The sequence below is a fragment of the Passer montanus genome, unplaced genomic scaffold (assembly GCF_014805655.1).
Source record: "Passer montanus isolate IOZ18808 unplaced genomic scaffold, ASM1480565v1 scaffold5, whole genome shotgun sequence".
Taxonomy (NCBI): Eukaryota; Metazoa; Chordata; class Aves; order Passeriformes; family Passeridae; genus Passer; species Passer montanus.
In genome coordinates, this window is record NW_024369929.1 from 8,659,689 (window position 1) to 8,681,543 (window position 21,855).

General features: G+C 41.8%; 1 protein-coding gene across 2 annotated transcripts; it reads left to right on the forward strand.

Moving 5' to 3' along the window:
- The first annotated feature begins 2,064 nt into the window (after nucleotides 1-2,064).
- On the forward strand, nucleotides 2,065-21,324 carry TM6SF1 (transmembrane 6 superfamily member 1). 2 transcript variants are annotated; one of them, XM_039722817.1, is made up of 10 exons: nucleotides 2,065-2,264; nucleotides 4,000-4,103; nucleotides 4,575-4,672; nucleotides 5,711-5,814; nucleotides 6,653-6,735; nucleotides 8,107-8,228; nucleotides 12,145-12,249; nucleotides 14,283-14,375; nucleotides 15,344-15,463; nucleotides 20,932-21,324. In XM_039722817.1, exons 1-10 carry the CDS (start codon nucleotides 2,173-2,175, stop codon nucleotides 21,121-21,123), a joined length of 1,113 nt encoding a protein of 370 aa, XP_039578751.1. In that variant the 5' UTR covers nucleotides 2,065-2,172; the 3' UTR covers nucleotides 21,124-21,324. The 2 variants fall into 2 exon arrangements, with proteins under 2 accessions (XP_039578751.1, XP_039578752.1); XM_039722818.1 differs by lacking the exons at nucleotides 8,107-8,228; nucleotides 12,145-12,249; nucleotides 14,283-14,375; nucleotides 20,932-21,324 and having other exon boundaries at nucleotides 2,140-2,264; nucleotides 15,344-15,429.
- The last annotated feature ends 531 nt before the right edge of the window (nucleotides 21,325-21,855 follow it).

Consider the following 21,855-nt stretch of genomic DNA (forward strand, 5'->3'; position numbering starts at 1 on the left):
ATCTCTAATTTAAGCCAAATTTTGAACTATTTGCCTTTGGGGAAGTTGGTCAGTGGTTTTGGACGGTGCCAACCGAGCAAGTTTTCCTTTTTCTCAAGAATTGGTTTCATCTGTAAAAATAAAGTCAACAAGAATGCTGGTGGTTTTATTTTCTTCCTAAAGCCTGAAATAGAAGCCAGGATATTTTGGCACAGAGCAGGAAGGCCAGAGTTAGAAGGAACTGTAGCGAGAAAAAAAAAAGATTTCTGCTATGGAAAGTGTGGCACACCAGAATCCACATGTTCAGCACTGTCATGGGTGGACGTGGGGGCCTCCTCTGTCAGGACATGGAAAGGAATGATGGAGCTGGAAGGCTCACTGATGTTTCCTTCATAGGGTGAGAGATGAAAATGAAAGAGGAAAACATGCCCTTTGCACAAACATTTCAAACAACACATTTCAGGGGTCTCTTCTGCTAACAGATGCTCATAATTATTTTTCTAATCAAAAGTGGATAGATCTCAATACAAAAGACTCAAACAATGCATCTCTACCTGCTGAGTTGCTATGTGATTACCACAGGATGTGCCTTGACATTTTCTACTCAGAAGTTTAAACAGGACTTGAGGAACAAGCTGGATGCAAATCAGAACTGGAATATGCTGGCAGAGTGGTAAGGAAGAAATTTCCCATGTAGTGTTTGACTTCAGAGACACAGGAACTGAGCAGCCAAGCTTGAGACATGAATCTTGAGACTGCTCTGTGGCAGCTGCATACAAATAAGCAGCCTATACATTTGAAAGCTTGAGAAGTGAACCGGCTGTGCATTGAAAGGTAGGCATTTGGAGGTGGTAAATTTAGCCCTGACTCATCCAATGGCAATTTTGACACTTGGGTGGACTAAATTACTTTTAGGAGTTGCATCATGTTTTTATCAGATAGTTTGATTGAGCATGGTTTAACCCATTTGTATGCCTATGGCCAGATTCTAGATCTTTCTCACTTGAAATAACTATGCAAGAATTTGTTTGTACAGAATAGATAGGACATAGATATGTTCTGGGTCACCAAGTTCCTTTCTGTGAGAGGTATTATATCAATTAATCTCTTGCTTAAATTTACCAAATTTACTGTAAAATATTTAGAATACCCTTTATTGTTCATAGCTGTTTCTGAAAACTAGTGACAGTTTCTTCACAACTTCATCCTGCAAATTAAGGAGTTCTTTCCTCTTGCTGGTGTTAACTCCTCTAGTATTTACAAGAGAGCACTCCAAGCCAAGCTCTTCATGCTTTTCTTGCAGACAGGTGTCCTGTTTGCTCAGCCACCTTAGCAGCCCTCCTTTGTATCATTTCAGCAGGAGGGAGTCTGAACTGTGCCCATTATTGCAAAGGGTGTTAATTCTTCCAGAAAGAGCTTGCCTGGCACGCTGGAAGTGCATTTGCTGTTTTCTTCAGGCAACACATTCTCACTTGCCAACGTCCTGGAATTAAACGCTCAGTAACTTCTAGGAACAGCGGTTTTCATTTCTGTTTGCCTTGCACACAAGGTTCGTTCCACTGCTGAGACTTCAGTCTTGGTATTGAGGTATAGGCAAAGTTTGAAGCCAGGAAGAAAAGGCTGATGGAAAAGGTCAAACATATACCTAGGTTTTGCTAATTTTTTTTTTGTGGCACTTAAATGGAAAAGATGAACTATTTCCCCCCCCCAACGTTTCTAAAACGCGAATGTCCTTGTTAATAATAACCTAGCTAAATACTGACGCAAAAGAGATGCACAATTTTTTTACGGGTTTCTCAGGGAGTTCCGCACTATCCGGACCAAGGGACCCTCTCTGCATCCACCACCTCCCCTGACACCGGATCGCTTCGAGCCCCGCCGGCTGCCGCCGCGGTTCCTCGCCGTGCCTCGAGCCCGCAGCGAACCCGCGGCGCCTGTGTCGCGGCGCCGGGCTCGGCTGTCACAGCAGCCCTTGGCACGTCGCCTCCGTCGGTCACCGGAGGAGCGTCCGTCCCCGCGGGCTGGCCCCGCACCCCTGTCCCGGGAGGGCGGCATCGCCCGTCGGGCAGTGCCCAACCGCGGGGCAGGGGCCAGGGGCAGCGGGGCGAGCCCCGGGGCGGGCGGAGGCGCTGCCCGGGCCGCCGGAGGAGCGCCGGGCGGCTCCGGGGGCGGCCGCCGCCTCCCGCCGCGGGGATGAGCGCCTCGGCGGCCACCGGCGTGTTCGTGCTCTCGCTCACCGCCATCCCCGTCACGTACCTCTTCAACTGCCTGGCGGCCACCGGCAGGTGAGGCGGGACGGGCCCGGCGGGGCGTTCGTGCCGGCGGCGCGGGGTGAGCGGGACGGGGCGGGCGGCGGAGCGGGGCGGCCTCGGGGCAGCGCCCGCTCCGCGCCGGGACCGCGGCCTCCCCCGGGCACTGGCACCGAAATCCGGTTCTGCTCCAAAGCGAGCGGGAGAGCTCGGCAGCCCCGCAGAGCTCCCGAGCCCGCTGCCCGCGGGCACCCTCAGCCCGCGCTGTCGCTGGAAGTGACCCCGCGCTCGGCTGCCGAACGCCGGGATCCCGGAGAAACCGCAGGTCTGGGGAAGCAAAGCCTTTCCTCATGGCAAAACCCGCTTCGCTTAAAGGTCTGCCTGGTATTTCGTGATCCCACAGCCCGGGGTGTTTTGCAACTTTACTGCACAAATATTTGCTTCTTGTTTTTTGCTACATCTGTTCCTTCCCCATTTCCCTCCTTCTGGCCCATAACTGAATATTTTTGTTTCTCATTGCTAGAGTAATGTCAAATAACACATGGTGACTTACTTGATTAACTGCCAATATTTATTTCAAATTGACAGGCTGCAGTGAAAAGTCACTGCAATATTAACAGCTGTAATGGTATGAAGAAATTCATCACTGGGAAAACAGACTAGCAGAAGATTCAAAGCATAAAGTAAATCAACAAGCTAGTACTGCTCATCCTGACTTAGAAACTATGTGTGTCTATTTTCTGAAATGTTTGGTCTTGCAAATTCTTTGCAATAATTTTATGTCAAGTTTCGCTAAGGTTGATATTGTCATAATACAATTTGTTCATACACAACTTGTCTTCTTGGTACAGGGTGGTACTATGTGTAAAATGATGTACCAGATATTTTTAGATTATGCTTCTGGACTTTACCTAATTTTCCCCTCCGTTTTTTTCCTTGCACAAGGACAAAAGTGAAGACTGAGGAAGAGAATCTTACCTTAAAGAGAACTAAAGATAATTTACACCCTTAGATCTATGGAACTTTTAAAAATTGATTTTTATAGCTTGCATTTTCTTGGGGAAGGAGACAAATTTGCTTTGTGACAAAGATATTTTGCGCTTTGTGCCACTCCCACTGTCCATGCAGTAACGTTATAGCTCCATCTCCAGGGAAAAGATCCTTTTGCATGAGCCCACCTGTGCTGGTCACTGAACCTGCTCAAGTGGTCCTGCCTTGTAGGGCTAGAGAGTCTCTGGTAGCACTTCCATAACTGACCATTAGCCCAGATCCATCAGGGGTGCCCACACTGCTGATCCTCTTCCACAGGACTGATGGGATTTATTTTTGAATTTGTAATCTCCTGAGTAGATAATTTATTAATGAGGTTAGATAAAATGTCCCAAATGATCCTTTTTGGCCTTGAAATATCTGTGGGTTTGATCCTCATCTTTCATTGCCCTTTAATTTTCCCATAGTTACTGTTTATTTTAGTAAGAAAACTGATTTTAGTCAGACAAATCTAGATTTCTGGATATGTTGTTCATCTAGTTATTTTCATATTTTCTTTTTTTAGCTGATCACACATGCAAAGAGAGGCACATAAATTCTGCAGAACTATAGGATGAATACCATGGCAGACTATGCAATAAACTTTAAAAATCTGTATTTTAAATTATTAAAAGTTACTTTATGAGTATGTGAGTTTGAGGATAGCTGGCTGACAAAGCAAAATTCTATCTGTTTTTCTTTTAAATTCTTCTTTCTTTTTTTTTTTCCCATACTGTTGCAGTTCCTGGGTGATTGTTGCAGTTGGATTGCTGGTTCTGGTTCTTATTGCTCTGTCAGCTCGTGTTCTTGTCAAGAGGAAGCCACCCAAAGACCCTCTGTTCTATGGTATGTCCTGTGAAGCTGGCTCACAGCAGTGACTGCCTCAGCCGTGGCTGTGCTCTAGGCTGCTGTGGCTTCTGCACCTTGCCTTGCTCACCTGCAAAAATGACAAGTCATGCTTCCCTCTCTGCTCCTTTTTGCTGCCCTTTCTCCTTTCCTTTCACAGTCAAGGCTGTAAACTCCGTGTGCCCAAGATTTTGGAAAGGCTGCAGACACTGACCTTCCATGGGGGCTGTGCCTGCAGCTCCACAGAATTTCACATTCCTCAGAAAAGCTTCCTAAGAGCTGTGTTAACCAACCACTAATTAAAAAAATCCTGGGCTGTATGGGAAAGTCATAATGTGTGCTGAATGTCTGTGACCTCCAGGTTGACACATGCAGTTCAATAGATCTCTGCCTGACAATTTATTGGACTGTGAAGCAACTGTGTGATTCCCAGAATTTTTAATTTATTTTTTCCCCTTTTTCCTATTACAGTTTATGCTGTATTTGCCTTTACCAGTGTAGTGAATCTAATAATTGGACTCGAACAGGATGGAATTATTGATGGATTCATGACTCATTACTTGAGAGAGGTAAATAGTAGTTTGGCTTGCAAATGTAAATAAAATCTTCAGTAAAAATAACTTGGTGTAGTATTTGTCACAGAAAAACAGCCACTTACACATTCAAAACAGTCTACTTGAATTTTATAGTTGACCTGCTTTGTTATTGTTATGGATAAAACCTTCATTGGTTTGCAATCTCCTGACTCATTTGGCAGCAATAATGTAGCTTTCAAGCTCCATTGTTGTTACAGTTAACTTCAGGAACCCTGTTCTGTGTTAACTTCTGTGGGAATTGAAGGGCCTGGACACGATGGCAGAAAACCACAGAGAGCACTCAGGAGTGGATGAGTTACCACACCAAAACATGTTACCAAGAAGAAAATAAAATTGCTCCTTTATTTTTGCCTAATCACTTTACCAGAAGGAATTAGAGTAGAGTTAAAAAATGATGATGCCAGATACCTAGTCAGCAGAATCTGCTGGCTGCTGAATATCAACATCCACCAAAAATAGCTCAGTAAGAGCTTGACAGGAAAGTCACTGAAGTCATTGAAAAGATTCCATGAACTTAAGTGTGAAATGAGTTGAACCCTACAAGGTTATATGTTGACATCCATATATTCAGTACTGCTGTAGATCTAGAGATCTAAATACATCTGTGTTTGTTGTATGCTAAATCTATCTTTATTTTGTAGCTTTTTATCACTAAAATATGGAAAAATCATATTTTCATAATGTGGCAGAGTAAAGCTGACAGTCACATCCAGGAGTTTCCATCTTGCATCCTTTATTGCAGATGTGGAACTCCTTCAGTTCTGCCTGGTCCTGCCTGGGCCAGCTCTGTGCTGGGAGATGTGGATTGTCAGTGAGGAGCTGAAATGTGGATTGTTAATCAGGAGCTGAAATGTGGATTGTCAGTCACAAGCTACAATGTGGATTGTCAGTCAGAAGCTGTACCACTGCTTGAAGAAACATTAGTTACTGTTCTGAACTTGTTTCTTGCTGTGCTTTATGGTTGTTTCTCTTGCTCTGAGCTCTGTTTCTCCTCCCAAACCCCGTTCCCAGGGGGAGCCCTACCTGAACACTGCCTATGGCCACGTCATCTGCTACTGGGACGGCTCGGCGCACTACCTGATGTACCTGCTGATGGTGGCAGCTATTGCCTGGGAGTGAGTCTGATCACCTGGCTTGCATTCTCACATCATCTACAAAGGCCTTTCTTTTCCATGCAGTACTTAGGTTTTTATTTCGGGGTGGTTTCATGTTGTAGGCCAAAGCAACGCTGCTGAAATTTCATTACTTTCAGGGGTGCTACCCTTGCCAAGTTACCCTTCCTCTCAGCTGACTAAGCCCAGAAAATGCATGGAGATGGATCCTGTCTTCCTCCTGCAGCAGACTGTAGCACATCTACATGGCTTTGTCTTACCTAGAAGCTGAAAGAGGATGTGTATTAAAAGCATGCGTGAAAAAAAATTGTTTTTCAAATAAAAAATTTATGATAGGAATAATGTATTGCTTAGCACCATGATGATCTCTCATCCCTGTTAGAGAGTGACATGAAGTTTAAGAGAAAAAGAGGTTATTGCTAGAGATTCTTATGCTTCTTGCTGTTGAATGAAGAGTTTCTGAGAATAAGCACTTAAATTCCAGAGGCAAATGTACCTGCTGGTACCAGTAGCATTAACAGTATTAAATGAATTGTTAATTGTCTTATAGTTTTGTACAGCTTGAGATGTGCTAACTCGTGCAGTCAGCCTTCAGAGGAGTGACACAACAGCAAACAACTGAGTATGCCCAAAGGCTGTGCTGAGCATGGGATAACCTTGTCCCACACGTGTAGGATTTCTCCATGACCCCTCTTAGAGGCAACAATACACTCTTGACTTGTGGTACAGGTTTAAAAGCCTCCACTTGGTAAAATACAACCCCAGCAATGACTGTAATATTCAGGGTAGGGAATTTTTAGAAATGGTTTAATAATTATGTCTTGTTTCCTTTTTTTAACAGACAAAGCTATAGAACCATTGGTCTCTACTGGCTGGGTTCCATTATCATGAGCATCATTGTCTTTATGCCTGGAAATATTGTGGGTAAGGAAGTAATTTATACGACCAGCTTTTTCCTGTGAAACATTTTCTAAATTCAGCTTTGTGCTATCTATAGTTTAGTGCAGTGTTGGTTCATTTCTGTATTGATATGAAAGAGGCTTTTTAGGAATATCAGTAAAGAGACACAAGAGATCCTAAAATTTAAATATGAGGAAGAAAAGATGAAGACTGGGAAAAAAAAGAACCAAAAAACCCAAAACCTGTTACATTTACTTTGCTTTCAAGGGGAAAAATAAAGTATTGTGTTTTGGTATATGTATAAGGTTTTAATCTAAACCAGGTTTAAGTAATGAGAGAACGTCTCTTAGTATAATAAAAATATAAACCTTACTTTGCAAAAAATTTCCTATTTGCTTAGAAGTCTGACTTTCCAACAGCTTGCAAGAGGTACCCAAATCACCTTTAAAAGCCAAAACTGGAAGTTGTTCTGTTTTCAAACTAAATTTAACATTCTTAGATTTCTTAACATAAATCTGTGCTGTTAGAGGTGAGGATTGCAATAAAAATACTGACATCAGTGTTAGTGGCAGGTGATGCATTAAGGTTGAAACTTTTTTGAAGAAAAGATTTCCTTTTTAGCTAAGCTTAAACTGTTGAAAAGTTGACAAATGTTCAGCTGAGAAAAATGTAGATGTGTCCAAATCCTGCAGTCAGTTTTGGGGAAGGTCACTTTGGTCCTGCTTTTCATGCCAGAGGAGGAATATTCATGGTGCAGGCTGGGGCCAGCCCAGCTCCCTCCTCTGAAGACAGACTCACCACAGAGAAAAGCAGGTTTAGTGGAATTGTCCCTTCCTCTGTCCTCTTAAAAGCCTCCCAAGAGCATGCCTGCCACCTGCCTTCCTGACACACAGAGTAGCCAATGCCACAGATACATTTTCCTGGTTTACCTGAGGCTGAGGAGAGCTCTCTGAAGGTTTTGTCCTCAGTACAGGCCTGTGGGAGAAATCAGAACTTTGGAAAACAAATGCAGCATCAGAACTTGAAAAACTGATACATTTTATCCCCCATTTTAAAAAGAATGAGGTCTCTGTTTGAAGCAGGTTCCATTGAGAGATTTGAAAGCTGTCCCATCCTGTGCCCAATGCAGTGACAGATGTGGCTTCCCATCTTCTCAAAAAGTCCCTAATTCTGAAATGGCTTCCTGTCTCATGGGCTGTTTTTTACCTGTGTCTCTACTTCTGTTGAGGATGTGATTTTCAAGAGGATTTGTGTGCTAACATTAGTGATTTCTAATGTTTTATGTTCATTTACATGACCATAGTTGCTTCAGGTTTGATGTTACATAGTATATTTTTAATTCTTCTGTAACAGAGCTTACAAATTCTCATAAATCTTGTAATAATTTTTTAACAGGCAAATATGGAGCTAAAGTGTGTCCTGCTATTTTCCTAAGTATACCATATGTCTGCCTCCCCATATGGGCTGGGTTCAGAATTTATAACCAACCTTCAGTGACTCACGACACCCCAGTCAAGGTAATTCTGTTGTATCTCAGTGCTGGCTCCTGTCAGGGCAGCTGAAATAAACTGGCTGTTTCTGGTGGGTTTTATATGTCCCCTGATGGAATGTGCTGTGACTGCTCACTCGTATGACAATTGCTGTCTGGCTCTGAAAACTGCAAACATCTCTATACTGCAGGACTGTTTCAGTATGGTGGAATAAAGAAGAAGAAAAAGAGTCTCATGTCTAGAGTAAAGAACCCATTCATAGGTGTAATTGTGTTTCTAGCCTCTATTCAGTTTCTGTCTGTTTCAGTTTCTTAGCCAATGAAAATACTGGCATTTACCAGCTTCTTAAAGCACCATAAAATCCTGTAGAAACACTGCAGAAAAGTACTCTTCTGCAGATGACTTACAGATCTCATGTAATTTAATAATTTTTGTATATACTTTCTGTAATATTAGATTTTAGAGGTGAGACCCTGTACATAAATTGATACAAAAATTCTTTACACATTTCTTGTAAAAAATCTGTAAAAATTTTTATTTAAATTTTTTTAGACTTTTGCCTTTGAAATAACTAGGTGGGTTGTAATAAGATTAACTGGGACATCAAAACAATGCATTAATAGTTTATGCACTGTTTATAAAAAAGGTCAAAAAACCCCCTGCAGTACTTAGCACAGAACAGATCTTCTAGTTGCTGTAGGCAAGCCAGTTTATTGCTGCAGCACTCCCTATCAGCTGTAAGCAATATCATCAATTAATATTTTTGCATCAAAGAGCTCCTGAGGCTCAGTCAGGTTCAAAGCTGGTGACCTGAAAATTTAACATTGCACTTCTTTGTGAATCCTTTCTTGGAAACCTAAACTTCCTTGCTCAGAAGGTTATAGAAAAAGCCTTGATTCCTCTCACTGGGACCTCATAGCCCACCCAAACTGTTTGCTTTTCAGAAGTTGTATTTAATCTTCACAGGTAAATTATGTTCCATATCTGAGCATGCCTTTAAATCTTAACGTGACTCCTCATGAATTTTTCATGCGACTTTTTCAGTCCCAAATTAAGAATTGTTTCCAGGAAATAATTGTGTTTGATGCTACTAATCAGTGAGATAATCATTGTAAGTCCTGAACATATCAGCAAATCATTTGGAATTAGCTGTAAAATTTATCTTTTTTAAAATTATAATTATTCAAAGTTGGCATGAAAAGATTTAGGAAGAAAATGTAACATGGTTTTAAACATGCTATAATTAGTATACAGGAAAATACTTACATGAAAGCAACAGAAGCAAAGTGTATTCTGTTGGCCAAGGTGGACATTGCTATAATATTATTACAAACCTGTTAATTAAAAAAATAATCACAGTGGGGGCAGAGGAAAGGTATTCAAGTTTTGGTTGCTTTCTAATAGAGGGGGTGCAGGGGAGTGGAATGCTGTGCCCTCATTTGGAATCAAGCCCAGCTCTGCTGCAGTCTTTACAAAGCCCAACAGATTTATCTGCAAGTATATCAGCTCAGAAAAGTTTAATGGAATTTAAAAATCTTTAACACAATTAATACACAAATTCAGACTAGTACATTAATTCTGAAGGGACTGACTTTTACAGACAGCACACAAAATTATTCCAATTCCCTAAAACTGATGACATAAGAAGCCTCTCAGAAGTTATGGAAAGTAGCTTTTTCCTGGAAGTGGGAGGAATTGCAAAGCATGCCTGGCCACTTCCTTCTTCCTTACTGCACAAAAGAATCCCCGGGGCTGCAGAGTCTGGGCAGAGTTCAGTGTTGTTTGCAGTGTGTGGGAAACCCCTGGCAGGCCAGCTCTGCTTGGCCAGATGTGTAACTTAACATGTAACTCAGTTTAGCTCTGCTTGGCCAGTGTTCTTAACATGTAACTCAGTTTAGCTCTGCTTGGCCAGTGTTCTTAGCATGTAACTCAGTTTAGCTCACCTTGGCCAGTGTTCTTAACATGTAACTCAGTTTAGCTCACCTTGGCCAGTGTTCTTAACATGTAACTCAGTTTAGCATGGGGTGATGGGGCTTTGCTGGGTTAAAGAAAGATAAGGAAAAACTGCTCTTTAGTAGTCAGCAAAGTGCAATCTTTCAAATTCTTGCTTCTGCTTTTTTTTTCCTTTTTTTTTTTAAGCTTTGCATTTTCATTTTGTTTGCATAAAGAGAAAAGGTATGAGTTTTCTGTACCCTGGCAATTTCACAAACTGGTACTGCACCAAGGGTTGCTTCCACTTACAGTGGCTTTGTCTCCAAACCCTCTAAGCACAAAGCTCTATTGTAGCTCTGTGATTACAGTGAATGCACACATCCATTTAATATTTAAAGAGAACTATTGAAATATTTGAAAAAAGGAGATTATATATAAGCTTCATACATAGTCCAAAAGGGAAAGAAAAGATGTCAGCTTTTCATTATCCTAGGTAGTCTACAATTGAAAATTATTTGTAACTCAGCCATAAGTGACCTTTTTCTTTCAAAGGAAGAAATATTTGAATATAGGCGTTCTTTGCAGGTAATATTAAAAATACTCCTACACCAGTACTCTGAATACTATGAAGTGACACCATGCTGCCAAAACCTGTTACTAGGGTTAGAAAATCAAACAAAGGTGTCACCATTTTTTTTTCTGAAAAAGATCCTTTAAAATAAAATCAGGGAAAAAAATTGTTATGAAAGGGATGGCTTATGTTTGCCACAGCCTTATTTTTGTTAATCTGTAATTCAGATCTTGTACTATTTGCTCAGAAATTGTGCTTGCAAGATTGTTTCTCCTGTTTCAACAATTTTATTGTGAGTATCTTGATCCTGTGTGCTTTTAACTGTGCCCCTGCATCCTAATTTTTGTTTTGCACTCTGGAGACAATTCCACAAGTGTATAACAGGAAGGAAAGCAGGTTTTTCTTTTGCTGTCTGCATGCCAACAAACGGCCAATAAAAAGGAAGAGGAAATGAGTAACACATATACATGGGGAAGTTTTCCCTCTGAACTACAGACAGATACTCTGATGTGTTTATAGTTTTGTCTGTGACTACACAGTGCAGAAAGTGAGGCTCACATGATTTCCATGTAGGTTTTACTGTGTAGGCAAAGAAATGCCTTTGGTTCCCCCAAGGCACCTTCCCCATCAGACATGGAAATGGCTTTTCTCTGCAGTACGATGCCCCCACCTCTGTTCCTGCAGCTGGGGGGATTCCTGTGCTGAGGAAAGGAGGCACAAGATCAGAGCCAGGCCTTGGAAGTGCCTCAGTGCCATCCCAGAAATTCCCAGGGTTCAGTGATAGAAGAGGAAGAGGAAGGGTTTCCACATACTCCATACACACACATTTCATTCTCTATTTGTGCATTGCACAGTGACATACAATATTTGCTCACTGAACTCAGCAGAGGACTCAACCAGCCACAGAAAAGCTTTTATTTTATGCCAGTGATAGTCCATTAATTTTAATAGTTTCAGAAGCTGCTGAAAACCAGCATTCAATAATGAGATGGATCCAGGTCTTTTACAAAGCATACTGGATTGAACTTCAAATGTTTGAGACAAACCTACATTTCCAAGGCTTTTCTACATAGGGACATTCAGGAAAACAAATTATTTCCAATTACAAAAAGACAATTTTGAAGAAGTTATGCTGCTTTAAAGCCCCAGGTGATTGCAGAGTTAGTATTCATTTGATTTAGGTTGCTTGAAATGACACTAATCTGTCTTGAGATGGCTTCAGTTGGATCCATCCATTTCTAGAGTTTATTCAGATGAATTTTCCTCACTACATCCTATAAAGTCTGGAGTTGTCTTTTTAGGTGGAAATCTTTCTGTCTCTGAAATCAATGCATAGATGTGATGTTTCACCACTCCACCCTCTTTGCAGTGACTGATCTGGAGTGAAACACACGTGGCATGGAGCCAGGCTGTACCCACTGACCATGTTCTGTGTTGCAGGTGGTTCAGGAAGTCCAGAAGAAAGGACTCTTAAGAAGACCAATAGATTTAATGTTAGCTGCATACCTCATTCTAGCCACGGGGTTTTGCATATTCAGGGGCATGGTAAGTTGAATATATTTTAATAATTTAAGCTAATTTTCAGTCGAACTTTTAAATTTGAGTCTGTGTGAAAAAGCACATACATTGTGGTCAGGGGAAATCCTGTAACATTTGGGTTCAAACAGGCCTTAGATATAAAAGGATAAATTATATATGATAACTACTGGTGCTTTGCTTCTCCATTTTCTGCTGTTTGCAACATGTTTTTCAAAAGGAGGTGCACAACCACCAGAGTAAAGAGCATCCCAAGAGGAAATCAACATGACCTAAAACTGTTTTCATTGGTCTGTTGTTCCATTTATGGCCCAGAACATGGAGACAAAGCAACTAAAGTGATTCTGTATTCATGTTTTTCTAAGCAGTAATGCATATTTAAAAATATATACAAAACCAAGTTAGCTTACATTGCATGAGATAGAGGAGAACATTTGCACCAAAAAGGAAAAAAAATTTATCCACATTGTGAACAACACACATTGTTTCTACTTACCAAGAGACAATTTTAAAAAATGGTTGCTCTCTAAGCATAGCTGATTGAATCAAAATTTCTGAGGCAAGGAAGCAGTATTGAAAATGCTTTCAGGAGTAAATCCAGTCATAGGTAAATCTATTCCCTTGTCAGCTCTAATGCATTGTCTGTCTTAAGCAGAATGAAACTTGTGTGTCATTCAGTGAGCACAGCTCAAATGTTTAGGCACCTCAGATAACTGCCTGCTTGCTTGATTTGTAGGTTTGATCCTTTCTGGAATCATTCAAGTAGGAGGTGATGATAAATACCCAGCAACATTTTATTTACCTAGCGCAGATTGTCCTTTTGCAGTTGTGCTGCTCACATTCCTCTCACCTCCTGTTTCTCTTAAAACTTGTCTCTCAGAAATACTTTTTTTCTTCTAATTTGTCAGACTGTTTTATTTCCTATAGATCACATTACTTCAGGGAACCACTGATACAGGTTAAATCAGCTGTTTTACCTGTAATTTCACTGTGGAAAATATTGGTCTCATGGTCTTACTTAGTTCTGCAGTCCCACTTCGTTTCTCAGAGGAATTCTTTTTGTTGATTTTGAGACTGTGGTAATGCCCTTATATATTTCCTTCACCAAGCAGGAATTGCTTACTGGCCTTGATTATACATACAGAGATTAACTGAACATCTCTGTGTAAAATGCAGGAACCATAATTTTGTGCAGAAGTTCATAAAACACGATGCATTATAGTCCACTCAGACCTGCTTGTTGGATGCCCATGTTGGAAAAGAACAGGGAGGAATATTGACTGTAAAGTTTTGCATTTCCCCCTCAGAGTCACACAACAAATGCACATGAAATTGAGCTGTGCCAAGCTTGCTGTTCAGCCCTGCAGCCCAGGCATTAACGATGCCACAGACAACCCCAGGGACAGCTGCTCACATGCATTGCTAGCTCAATTTAGAGCAGAAATTTTTGTAGTAGTTTTAAGGCCAACCACAAAAATGAACTATTTTTGCAATTTTTCCATGTTTATTTGGAACCTTTTCTTCCTATAGGAATGTAAAATCCAATAATCCCTCCTTCACTACTCTCAAAAATTACTTTAAGTAACACCTGTCTCATGTATTGCTCTCCACTGCTGCCTTGTCCCAGTGCAACTCTTTTCTTGGACTACATCCATAGCTTGCTACCCTAAAACTGGGTGCTTATCCTGAAGTTTCCACTCTTAGAGCAATTTTCCATTGGAAAGTTCATTTGGTGGGATCAAAGGCTATTTATCAGAGCAAATCAATAGCAATTATACTTTTACAACAGCATAGCCAACTACCTAAATTCTCTCCCAGTCAAAATCTTCAAAGCAGGCTGCCAGCATTTCCTCACAAGCCCCCTGAGCAGGAGCTGAGAGCAGGCTGCACTTCCCCTTTTATTGGTGACCACATGGATCACCTTTGCAAGCTCCAGGGCAGCTGTGCTGCAGGCCATGAGTGCACCTAGGGCTGGTAACACGTGTTAAATTGGCTGGCTTCAGAACAAACTGATCACTGGAAGTTTTAAAACCCCTTCTCAGATTGCCCTGGACTGCCCTGCTGAGCTCTGCCGGCTGTACATCCAACTGCACGAGCCCTACATAAAGGATCCTGCTGCCTATCCCAAGCTCCAGGTAAAGCACTGGCCATGGAGTGCTAAGGAGGGATTTGTAAACAAAGATGAAGCCATGGGTTTGAGATGACAAGATTAATATGGGAATTATCATTCATGGCAAGTTAAAGGGTATTTTCCAGTACCATTTCTAGCCATTGTAGGATAGCAACTCCTTGTTGTGATAAGCTTAACTTAGGTTCAAATTGGTTACATGGAGCTACACATCCTAATTACTCAGGGTTCTTTTAACACAGCCCCTGAAACAGATCTGTGTGCTTTTTATTTTCATTTCCCCTCCTTAGAAAGGCAAAGTAGATTTTCAGTCAGGAATTATGGGGCAGGAAGGGGTGCAGTAGGACTAGACTCCTTAGGCTCACATTGCACTTCCATCCCCAGTGACACACTCTTGAAAAAGGGCACTGCATACAAAAGGCATTGCAGATGAGGGAATGTTGTACTTTAGTTCTGCAGAATTTGATGTTGACCTTCTTTTAAAAGCCTGGCTGCTGCAGGGAACAGGGCCCAAAGCAGTCAGAGGGCACAGGGGTGAGGAAATGAGCAGAAACCAAGTGTCACTGCTAGATGAGTTCTTCCTGGGAAAGGGAGGGCATGGCATGGGGCATGGGAGAGCTGTGTCCCACAGCTCCAGCTGGGAGTGCAGTGGAGCCTGACAAAGGCTTCCTGCATTTTGGAGTTAAGCCAGGCCATGGTTTTTGGCATGGTTTCAGGATAGGAAGGGGCAGGAATACGTGTCCTGGATGAAGTGTGCATGGATAGGGCAAGGATGCAACAGCCACCAATATCAGGAGAGACCTTAGGGTAGCTGGATCCAGTCAACAGCATCCAGGTGTGACAAAAAAGCCTGGGAATCACTGCTGACAGAAGTGTAGTTTTGAGCAGTCTCAACTGCTCAGTGAGCAGCTTACTGATTTGTAAATGCATCTCCCTCACACTGCAAAGCAACTAATATTTGTGTTTGAAATGCAGATGCTGGCATACATGTTCTACTCAGTGCCATACTATGTGATTGCTCTCTATGGCCTGCTGGTGCCTGGCTGCTCCTGGATGCCTGATTTGACCCTTATACATGCTGGAGGACTAGCTCAGGTATTTCTTTGCAAAACTTTCACTTCTAAATTACATTATAATAAGTAGAGACCTATGGAATCAATGATCTTCCCATGTAGGTTTTGTGCTGATGTAACCCAGATCACCTTTCATATCTGTAAAAACCCATTAATTTAAGGGAGTGAAAAATCAAATCTACTACTCTCTAATGACCACATTCTTGCTTTGCAGACTTCTCTCCTTCTACACAATGTTTTTATGCTTATTAAGCTTGGCTTATTAAGCACCATGCACTCTTTAGCTGGCATCATGAAGGAAGCCCATCTTAAAGCTGTGACAGTCAATTGTAAAAAAACCCAACAAAACCCAAACAAAACCCAACAAAACAATACATTGTTTCCATAATATGGGTTGGTCAAGTAGGTAGTTTGAAATATATAAAGAGAAAAAGTGTCTCCTTGTCACACAAAATGTACAATATCAGTAGATGATGTTGAGAGAACTCAGGGAACCTCCTGGGCCAGAAACCACAGTACCACTCAGAAGTGTTTGTGTTCCCAACAGCAGACAATGATAATTTTTTCTTTTACTCATTCCACTCTGGTTCTCTTAAATAAACAACTGTAGTTAATTACTAAATGGGGCTGATGCTTATGAGAAGACTAACCAAAACAATTCAACAGGAGCTAGTAAATGACTTATGACAGACAGATGAGCATTAAGCAGATGAGACACAGGGACAATTGGTTTGTTCTGTACATAGGAAATGAAATGTGTGAGCTCAGAAACAGACAACACAGAAAATAAGCACGACAATCCTGCCACAATAGTGACAACACAGGCACACAGCAATAACTGTAATCCAAATACCACTATGAGACAAACACAAACCAACACGGTTCCTCAGGTCTGACATAATCATAGAAACAAACTACAGTCCACTTTAACTGCCCAATAAGAAGGGTGGAGTGATATTTTCTATTTGGAAGCAGTTACTGCAGAGAATAGGACTTCTTTTTTCTTCTCTACCAGTTTACAGAGAATCTTGAAGTATCATGTTATATCAAAACAGAATCTGGCAAACATTGATGAGGAAGTTTAGATGCTCAAAAGGTATAATAAATACTGTACAACTGTGTTTGGCCAAAATCTAATTTAAAAAAAAAAAAACAACAAAAAAAGCACAAGCTAGCTAAGTCGGCAAGGCTGTGTCGGGAACTTCCTCTACTGACAGATTACTCAGGTTCCATAAACTGCCCAAACAATCAGGGAAAAAACACTCCTTCAAAGATTTTAACACAAGAGAAAGTAAATCAGAAGTCAGTGTGCTGACTACCACAACCTTGCAAACTTACCAGAAAGCTCAATCTCCCAGTCTGGAGGTGATTTTTTCTTTTTTTGTAGGTTTAGGTTTTTTTCCCACCTTTTATATGTTTCCTGTAACAAATAATCACCTTTTTTTTTTTTTTAACAGTCCTTTGTACCTTTTAGATGTGTGAATGCTAAACTTTGTTGCTGAAGTCTAAAACCCCTCTGTTGTTCTTTGTGGTTCTGCCTCAGGATGTCCATTTACACATTAGACTAACACCCAACATTTTCCATTTCACTACTTAAAGCTTGTCCTGGCACCAGCAAATGCTGTGGGCTGACAGAAACTGATTAAGAGAACTCTATGTTGCTGTGCACTCTTCATATTTTATCTTGCTTCCAAAAACAGTTCTTGACATTTGGGAGAGGGTTTTTTTTGTCATTTTGACTTTAATGCACTGCAGGATGAACTTCAGTTATCCTACAAATAAACATGATTTAATTGATTTGATAAACTTGGTAAACTGTGACCAACCTGGGATGTAAAATGCATGTGACAAAGAACTGAGGACTCTTTCTTGATTATTTGAGTGCTTTGTCATTTTGAGGCAAAAACCACGTTTACAGGTTTGTCTACTGTTACCTTAAGTTAAACCACTTAACTGATAATTAATATGTAGTTACCAAAACAAACTTTGCTTCCTCTCACACACAAGGTCCAATACAGGTAAGTGTCTGGTGGTGGAAGCAGTGGGCACTGCTCCCTGGGAATGAACACTGCTCCTACAGATGGGGAACGTGGAGATTTTAATTATTTTTATTTCTATCATTATGATGTACTTTTTACAAAAACAAGTCACAAAATACCATGTGATGCATCTAAACTAAGAACCTCCAAAGTGCCTACTAGCCTTTCACACAGACACACATTTACTGATTTTCAGAATTACAAATAACTCAGCTGGAATGACTCCATTACTAACATTCAGACTCCAAAACCAGTTGGGACCCAATAATTACTAGACTTTCTGAAGCTTCAGGAGGAGCTCTTTGAATTTCATATGAGTGAAGTACTGGGAGCTTTGATTATACAAAAGGGTTGGAACAGCCTCTGAACTTAATAGAACTGGTATTTCCCTATGCAATTGAGCCATGTGAGAAGGGATGAAGAGCCACAGCCTTACTGGCCAAAATCAGTTTCACCAACTCTCTGCAGCCCATTTCTGTTTTCTCAATTGTAGAGTTTACCTCTATTCCCTCTTAGTGTTTTCCATAACCCTGCTTTTTTTTGTGGCTACTTTCTGCAGTGTTTCTTGTCTACCAGAGACCCTAAACCCAAGGCATGTATTTTTCTAGGTTACACCCCTTCTATTTGTTGGCTTTGTTAGGCTCATGAGACCAGGTCCAAACCCTTCCAAAGTTACAGTCTTTGCCTGATTTTACTCAGTCTTAGAGAGAAGGCACAGAGTGAAGAAGGACTCCTAACCTTTTTCCGGGTCCTTCTCTGTCCTTAACTGCAGGGTAAAAAATACCTGGAATACTACCTATGATTAGGCAACAAGGCAAAAACTATTGTAAAAAGTCCAAATCCAGACTGCTTCATACAGACAAGCAGGTCAGTGAGAAGCAGGCAGACACAGAGTGCAGTGCCAAGACACATCCAGCAGCTTCCACCTGCTGGGAATGCCAGGGAGCAGAGTGGCCAAGGCTTCAGGGGTGACAAAGGCTGCATGTTGGGCATGTAGGGCTACCTTAGAAGGTTACCTGCAGCATCTCATCTGGTTGATTTCTCAGCCAAGGCTCAGAGATTTGTTGGAGCCTCAAAATTCTCCACTTGGAGAGGGGATCAGTAACACAAAGCACCGAGGAATGGCTTATTTGCTGAGAGACCCCAGTCACAGCGAGGTAACACAACAGACTCAGGGTTTCTCTCACTGAGCACCAGCCTGCTGCACACAGGCACAGAGCTCTGCAGGCACTGACAGCTCAGAATTAGGGGTTTGCTGCCAGTCTGCCTGAAGAAAGAGCAGCACTGGGCCACTGGTGAGTGAGAGATCTGCTTTTAAGACATATCCCCTGCTCCAAGTAAGAAAGAAAAAAAGAGGGGAAAGAAAAAAAAAGAAGTAGCAGCAGAGAACAGTCATGGTAAGAGAAACACAGGAGATTAAAGACATAACACAATTTTCACAGAGGCAAATCAAATAAATTAAAAAAAAAAAGAATAAGACTTTACAGACCTAAATATCCTCCTTGGTAATGAAAGAAGAAGCCATGTGCTACAGTGAAAAACAAGTCTAATAAACAATAACTTCATTATATGGTACATCATTAACCAATAAAAATCTTTGTAGGCTACAGACAGGACATCATGTTACTGCTTTTTGGTTTTACAACAATTAAAGCTCACTAATGTGCCACAACTCCTGTAAGAGACAAGACCACACAGTAAGGCTCAGGCATCTTGGGGGCTCTGGGAGTTCTGGGTCTCTCAGAAGCATCCCCTTACAGCTCCTTCTGACAAGGTTTACTATGAATGATGAGAAATTTACTGTCAGCTTGCTCTGATGCACAGCTGGCCACTCTTGCAGACAGGCAGGCCTCCCAATCCTCCACAGAGAAGGAGCAGCTCTGCAGCCTGTTCACCCAGACAAGGCTCTAAAATGCAACCCAGAGGCTCTCAGTGTCTGGGAGAACACCAGACAGCCCAAACTCCTGCCTGCAGCCTGCTGGCAGCTCTGTCTGTCTGTCTGGAGTCTGCTACGAGAGGGCTTTGCTGCTGAGCTGCCCTGGCTGCCTGGGCTGAGGAGGCTCCCCAGCAGGATTTCAGGCAGCAGGGATTTCAGCCAGCCCACCCAGGGGCCACAGGCAGGGCCTGCCTGGGGCAGGTGAGAGCAAACAGGCTGCAAGAGACAGTGAATTACCAGGCCGATATAAAAAGGCTGACAGTGTGCCCCTGAACATCTGTTTGCTGTGCAATAGCTATTTACAGAAACATGCTAAGTGGCACTCTGCTCAAGTGTGTTTGTATTTGATTTCGTTGATTACTTTGTTTCCTGGCTCAGGTTTGCTCAATGAGCTCTCCCAATTCAGTTGAGGTGGTTGGAATCACCTGAAAACCAATTTCTGTTTCTGTTTTGATGGATGGTCTCAGCCTCACCTTTTGCTGGGGTGGTGGATTGAAATACCTGCACTTTATTTCCCCTTCCACTCTGCTGTGAACAGAACCATGTTCTATGTGAGGCCAAAATGACTCCTGCTGAAGCCAGAACAGAGGATGTGATTTGGCCATAGCGTTCCTCTGTGTTCCTAAAATCCTGATGTCCCAGTGCTCTCCTTATGATCAAATTGATGTTCATCTTCTCAGATCTCCTCCACTGCTAGCTAACTAAATAGTAATGAAAAAAATTGGACACACAATAGTTAATGTGAATGAGCTGTGGCTTGAAATAGCAGGTAACAGATGGAAACAAAAGACACCGACTATCCTGACACTTCTATCTTTAAATGTTTGTTTATGCTAAAAATATGCTTCAGGCCAGCAAGCCTGTCTGTGCCTATAACCTTCACTGTATGCTCAGTCTATACTTCAAACCAGCCCCAGCCTAAAAGCCAAATATTGCAGACATTTTCTGAAATCATCAGGAGTTGTGGGATCAGAATCTGGAACAATCTGGGTTTAAGATTAAAAAGTCCAAACCCAAACCAGAACTAACAGAGGTTCCAGGACTCTCCTTTCTAACTTTACTCAGAGTGTCTGGCTGCTCCCATTGATGCCAAACTCCCAACAACCCTCCCAGGCAGGTGGGTGAGAGCCCTCCCCCTGACTGGGCTCTGCAGGGATGTGCCCTTCAGTGGCCACTTTTCTGGGGAAGGATCATGCACAAATTGTGACCCAGAAAGCCAGGGTGGAATCCTGTACCTGATGAAATTATCACTGCCACCATGTGCATAAAGAAACCTCTTACCATGCCACTGATGGTTCCAGTTATGCCTCATACACCAAGATACTAATGATTTTAGTTTAGGCTGTATTTTTATACCACTGTGCAAAAGTATGATGGATAATTCTGGAATAAGAATAAGGGCTGGCTTGGAAAATGTCACTGGAGATGCAGACTTGAATGCAGATTGTGCCATCTTTCCAAAAATATACATCAACTTTACCTTTTTTTAATATATGTGTTATATACACACCACAGGCTCAATTTTCCTATATTGGTGCTTCTCTTCATGCTCGAACTCCTTACATCTACAGAGTCCCTGAAGAAGCAAAAGAGTTTTTCCTGATCTTGAACATAATGTATGGGATTCTTCCTCAGCTGTTCGCTTACAGGTGTGTCAACAAGCCAGAGTTTTTCATGAAACCAAAACAAGAAGAAAAACCAGAATAGCAGAACTGTTTCCAGCTCCTGTCCTTGGCTATGTATATAACTGGGTTGGGATGTAACTGAACTGCTCAGATGGAACCCAAATGAAGCGTGTAAGATGTGTAAAATTGCACAACTGTGTAGTCGCACGGTCTGCTCTGTTTATCCTACTGAAAAAGGGAAAATAAAGACAACTGCCTTCAGCACCACTTCTCAACATTGTGACTTTGCAGTGCATTGCCAGTTCCCACAGCTATTTTTAAGTAAGCTGCTTTGACAGTTTTAGAAATACTGCATGAAGTTAAATAATAATAATGATGTCAGTGTTTAGCCTCCGCACACTGAAGAATAGCAGTGCTAGCAGTCCCTGCACAGAGCTACTGCACAACACGAAGGCCAGCATTGTGAAGCATGAAAAATTAACATACATAACTCTGTCACATGCACATGTTTTATTTGTCAAAAAGTATGCCTTGTGGGTCGACCTTGTTAAAAATCCCAAGAAATCTTTTAAGAAGCAATCAACTCTTATAGTAAGACTCCACATATGATAAGCAAATCATATAGTTTTGTTAATTCTCTTCAGGATTCACTTCTGCAAGGACTGCTCCCCTGCTTGAAGCCCAGCAGGTGCTCAGCAGCCCTTGTGGCTGGGCACAGAGGGCTCAGGACCGTGAGCCACTGGGCTCAGGCCACTCGTGCGTTTCCAGAGGAGGGGTTTTGGCTGTGTCTCTGCAGCTACTTTTGCTAATGCTG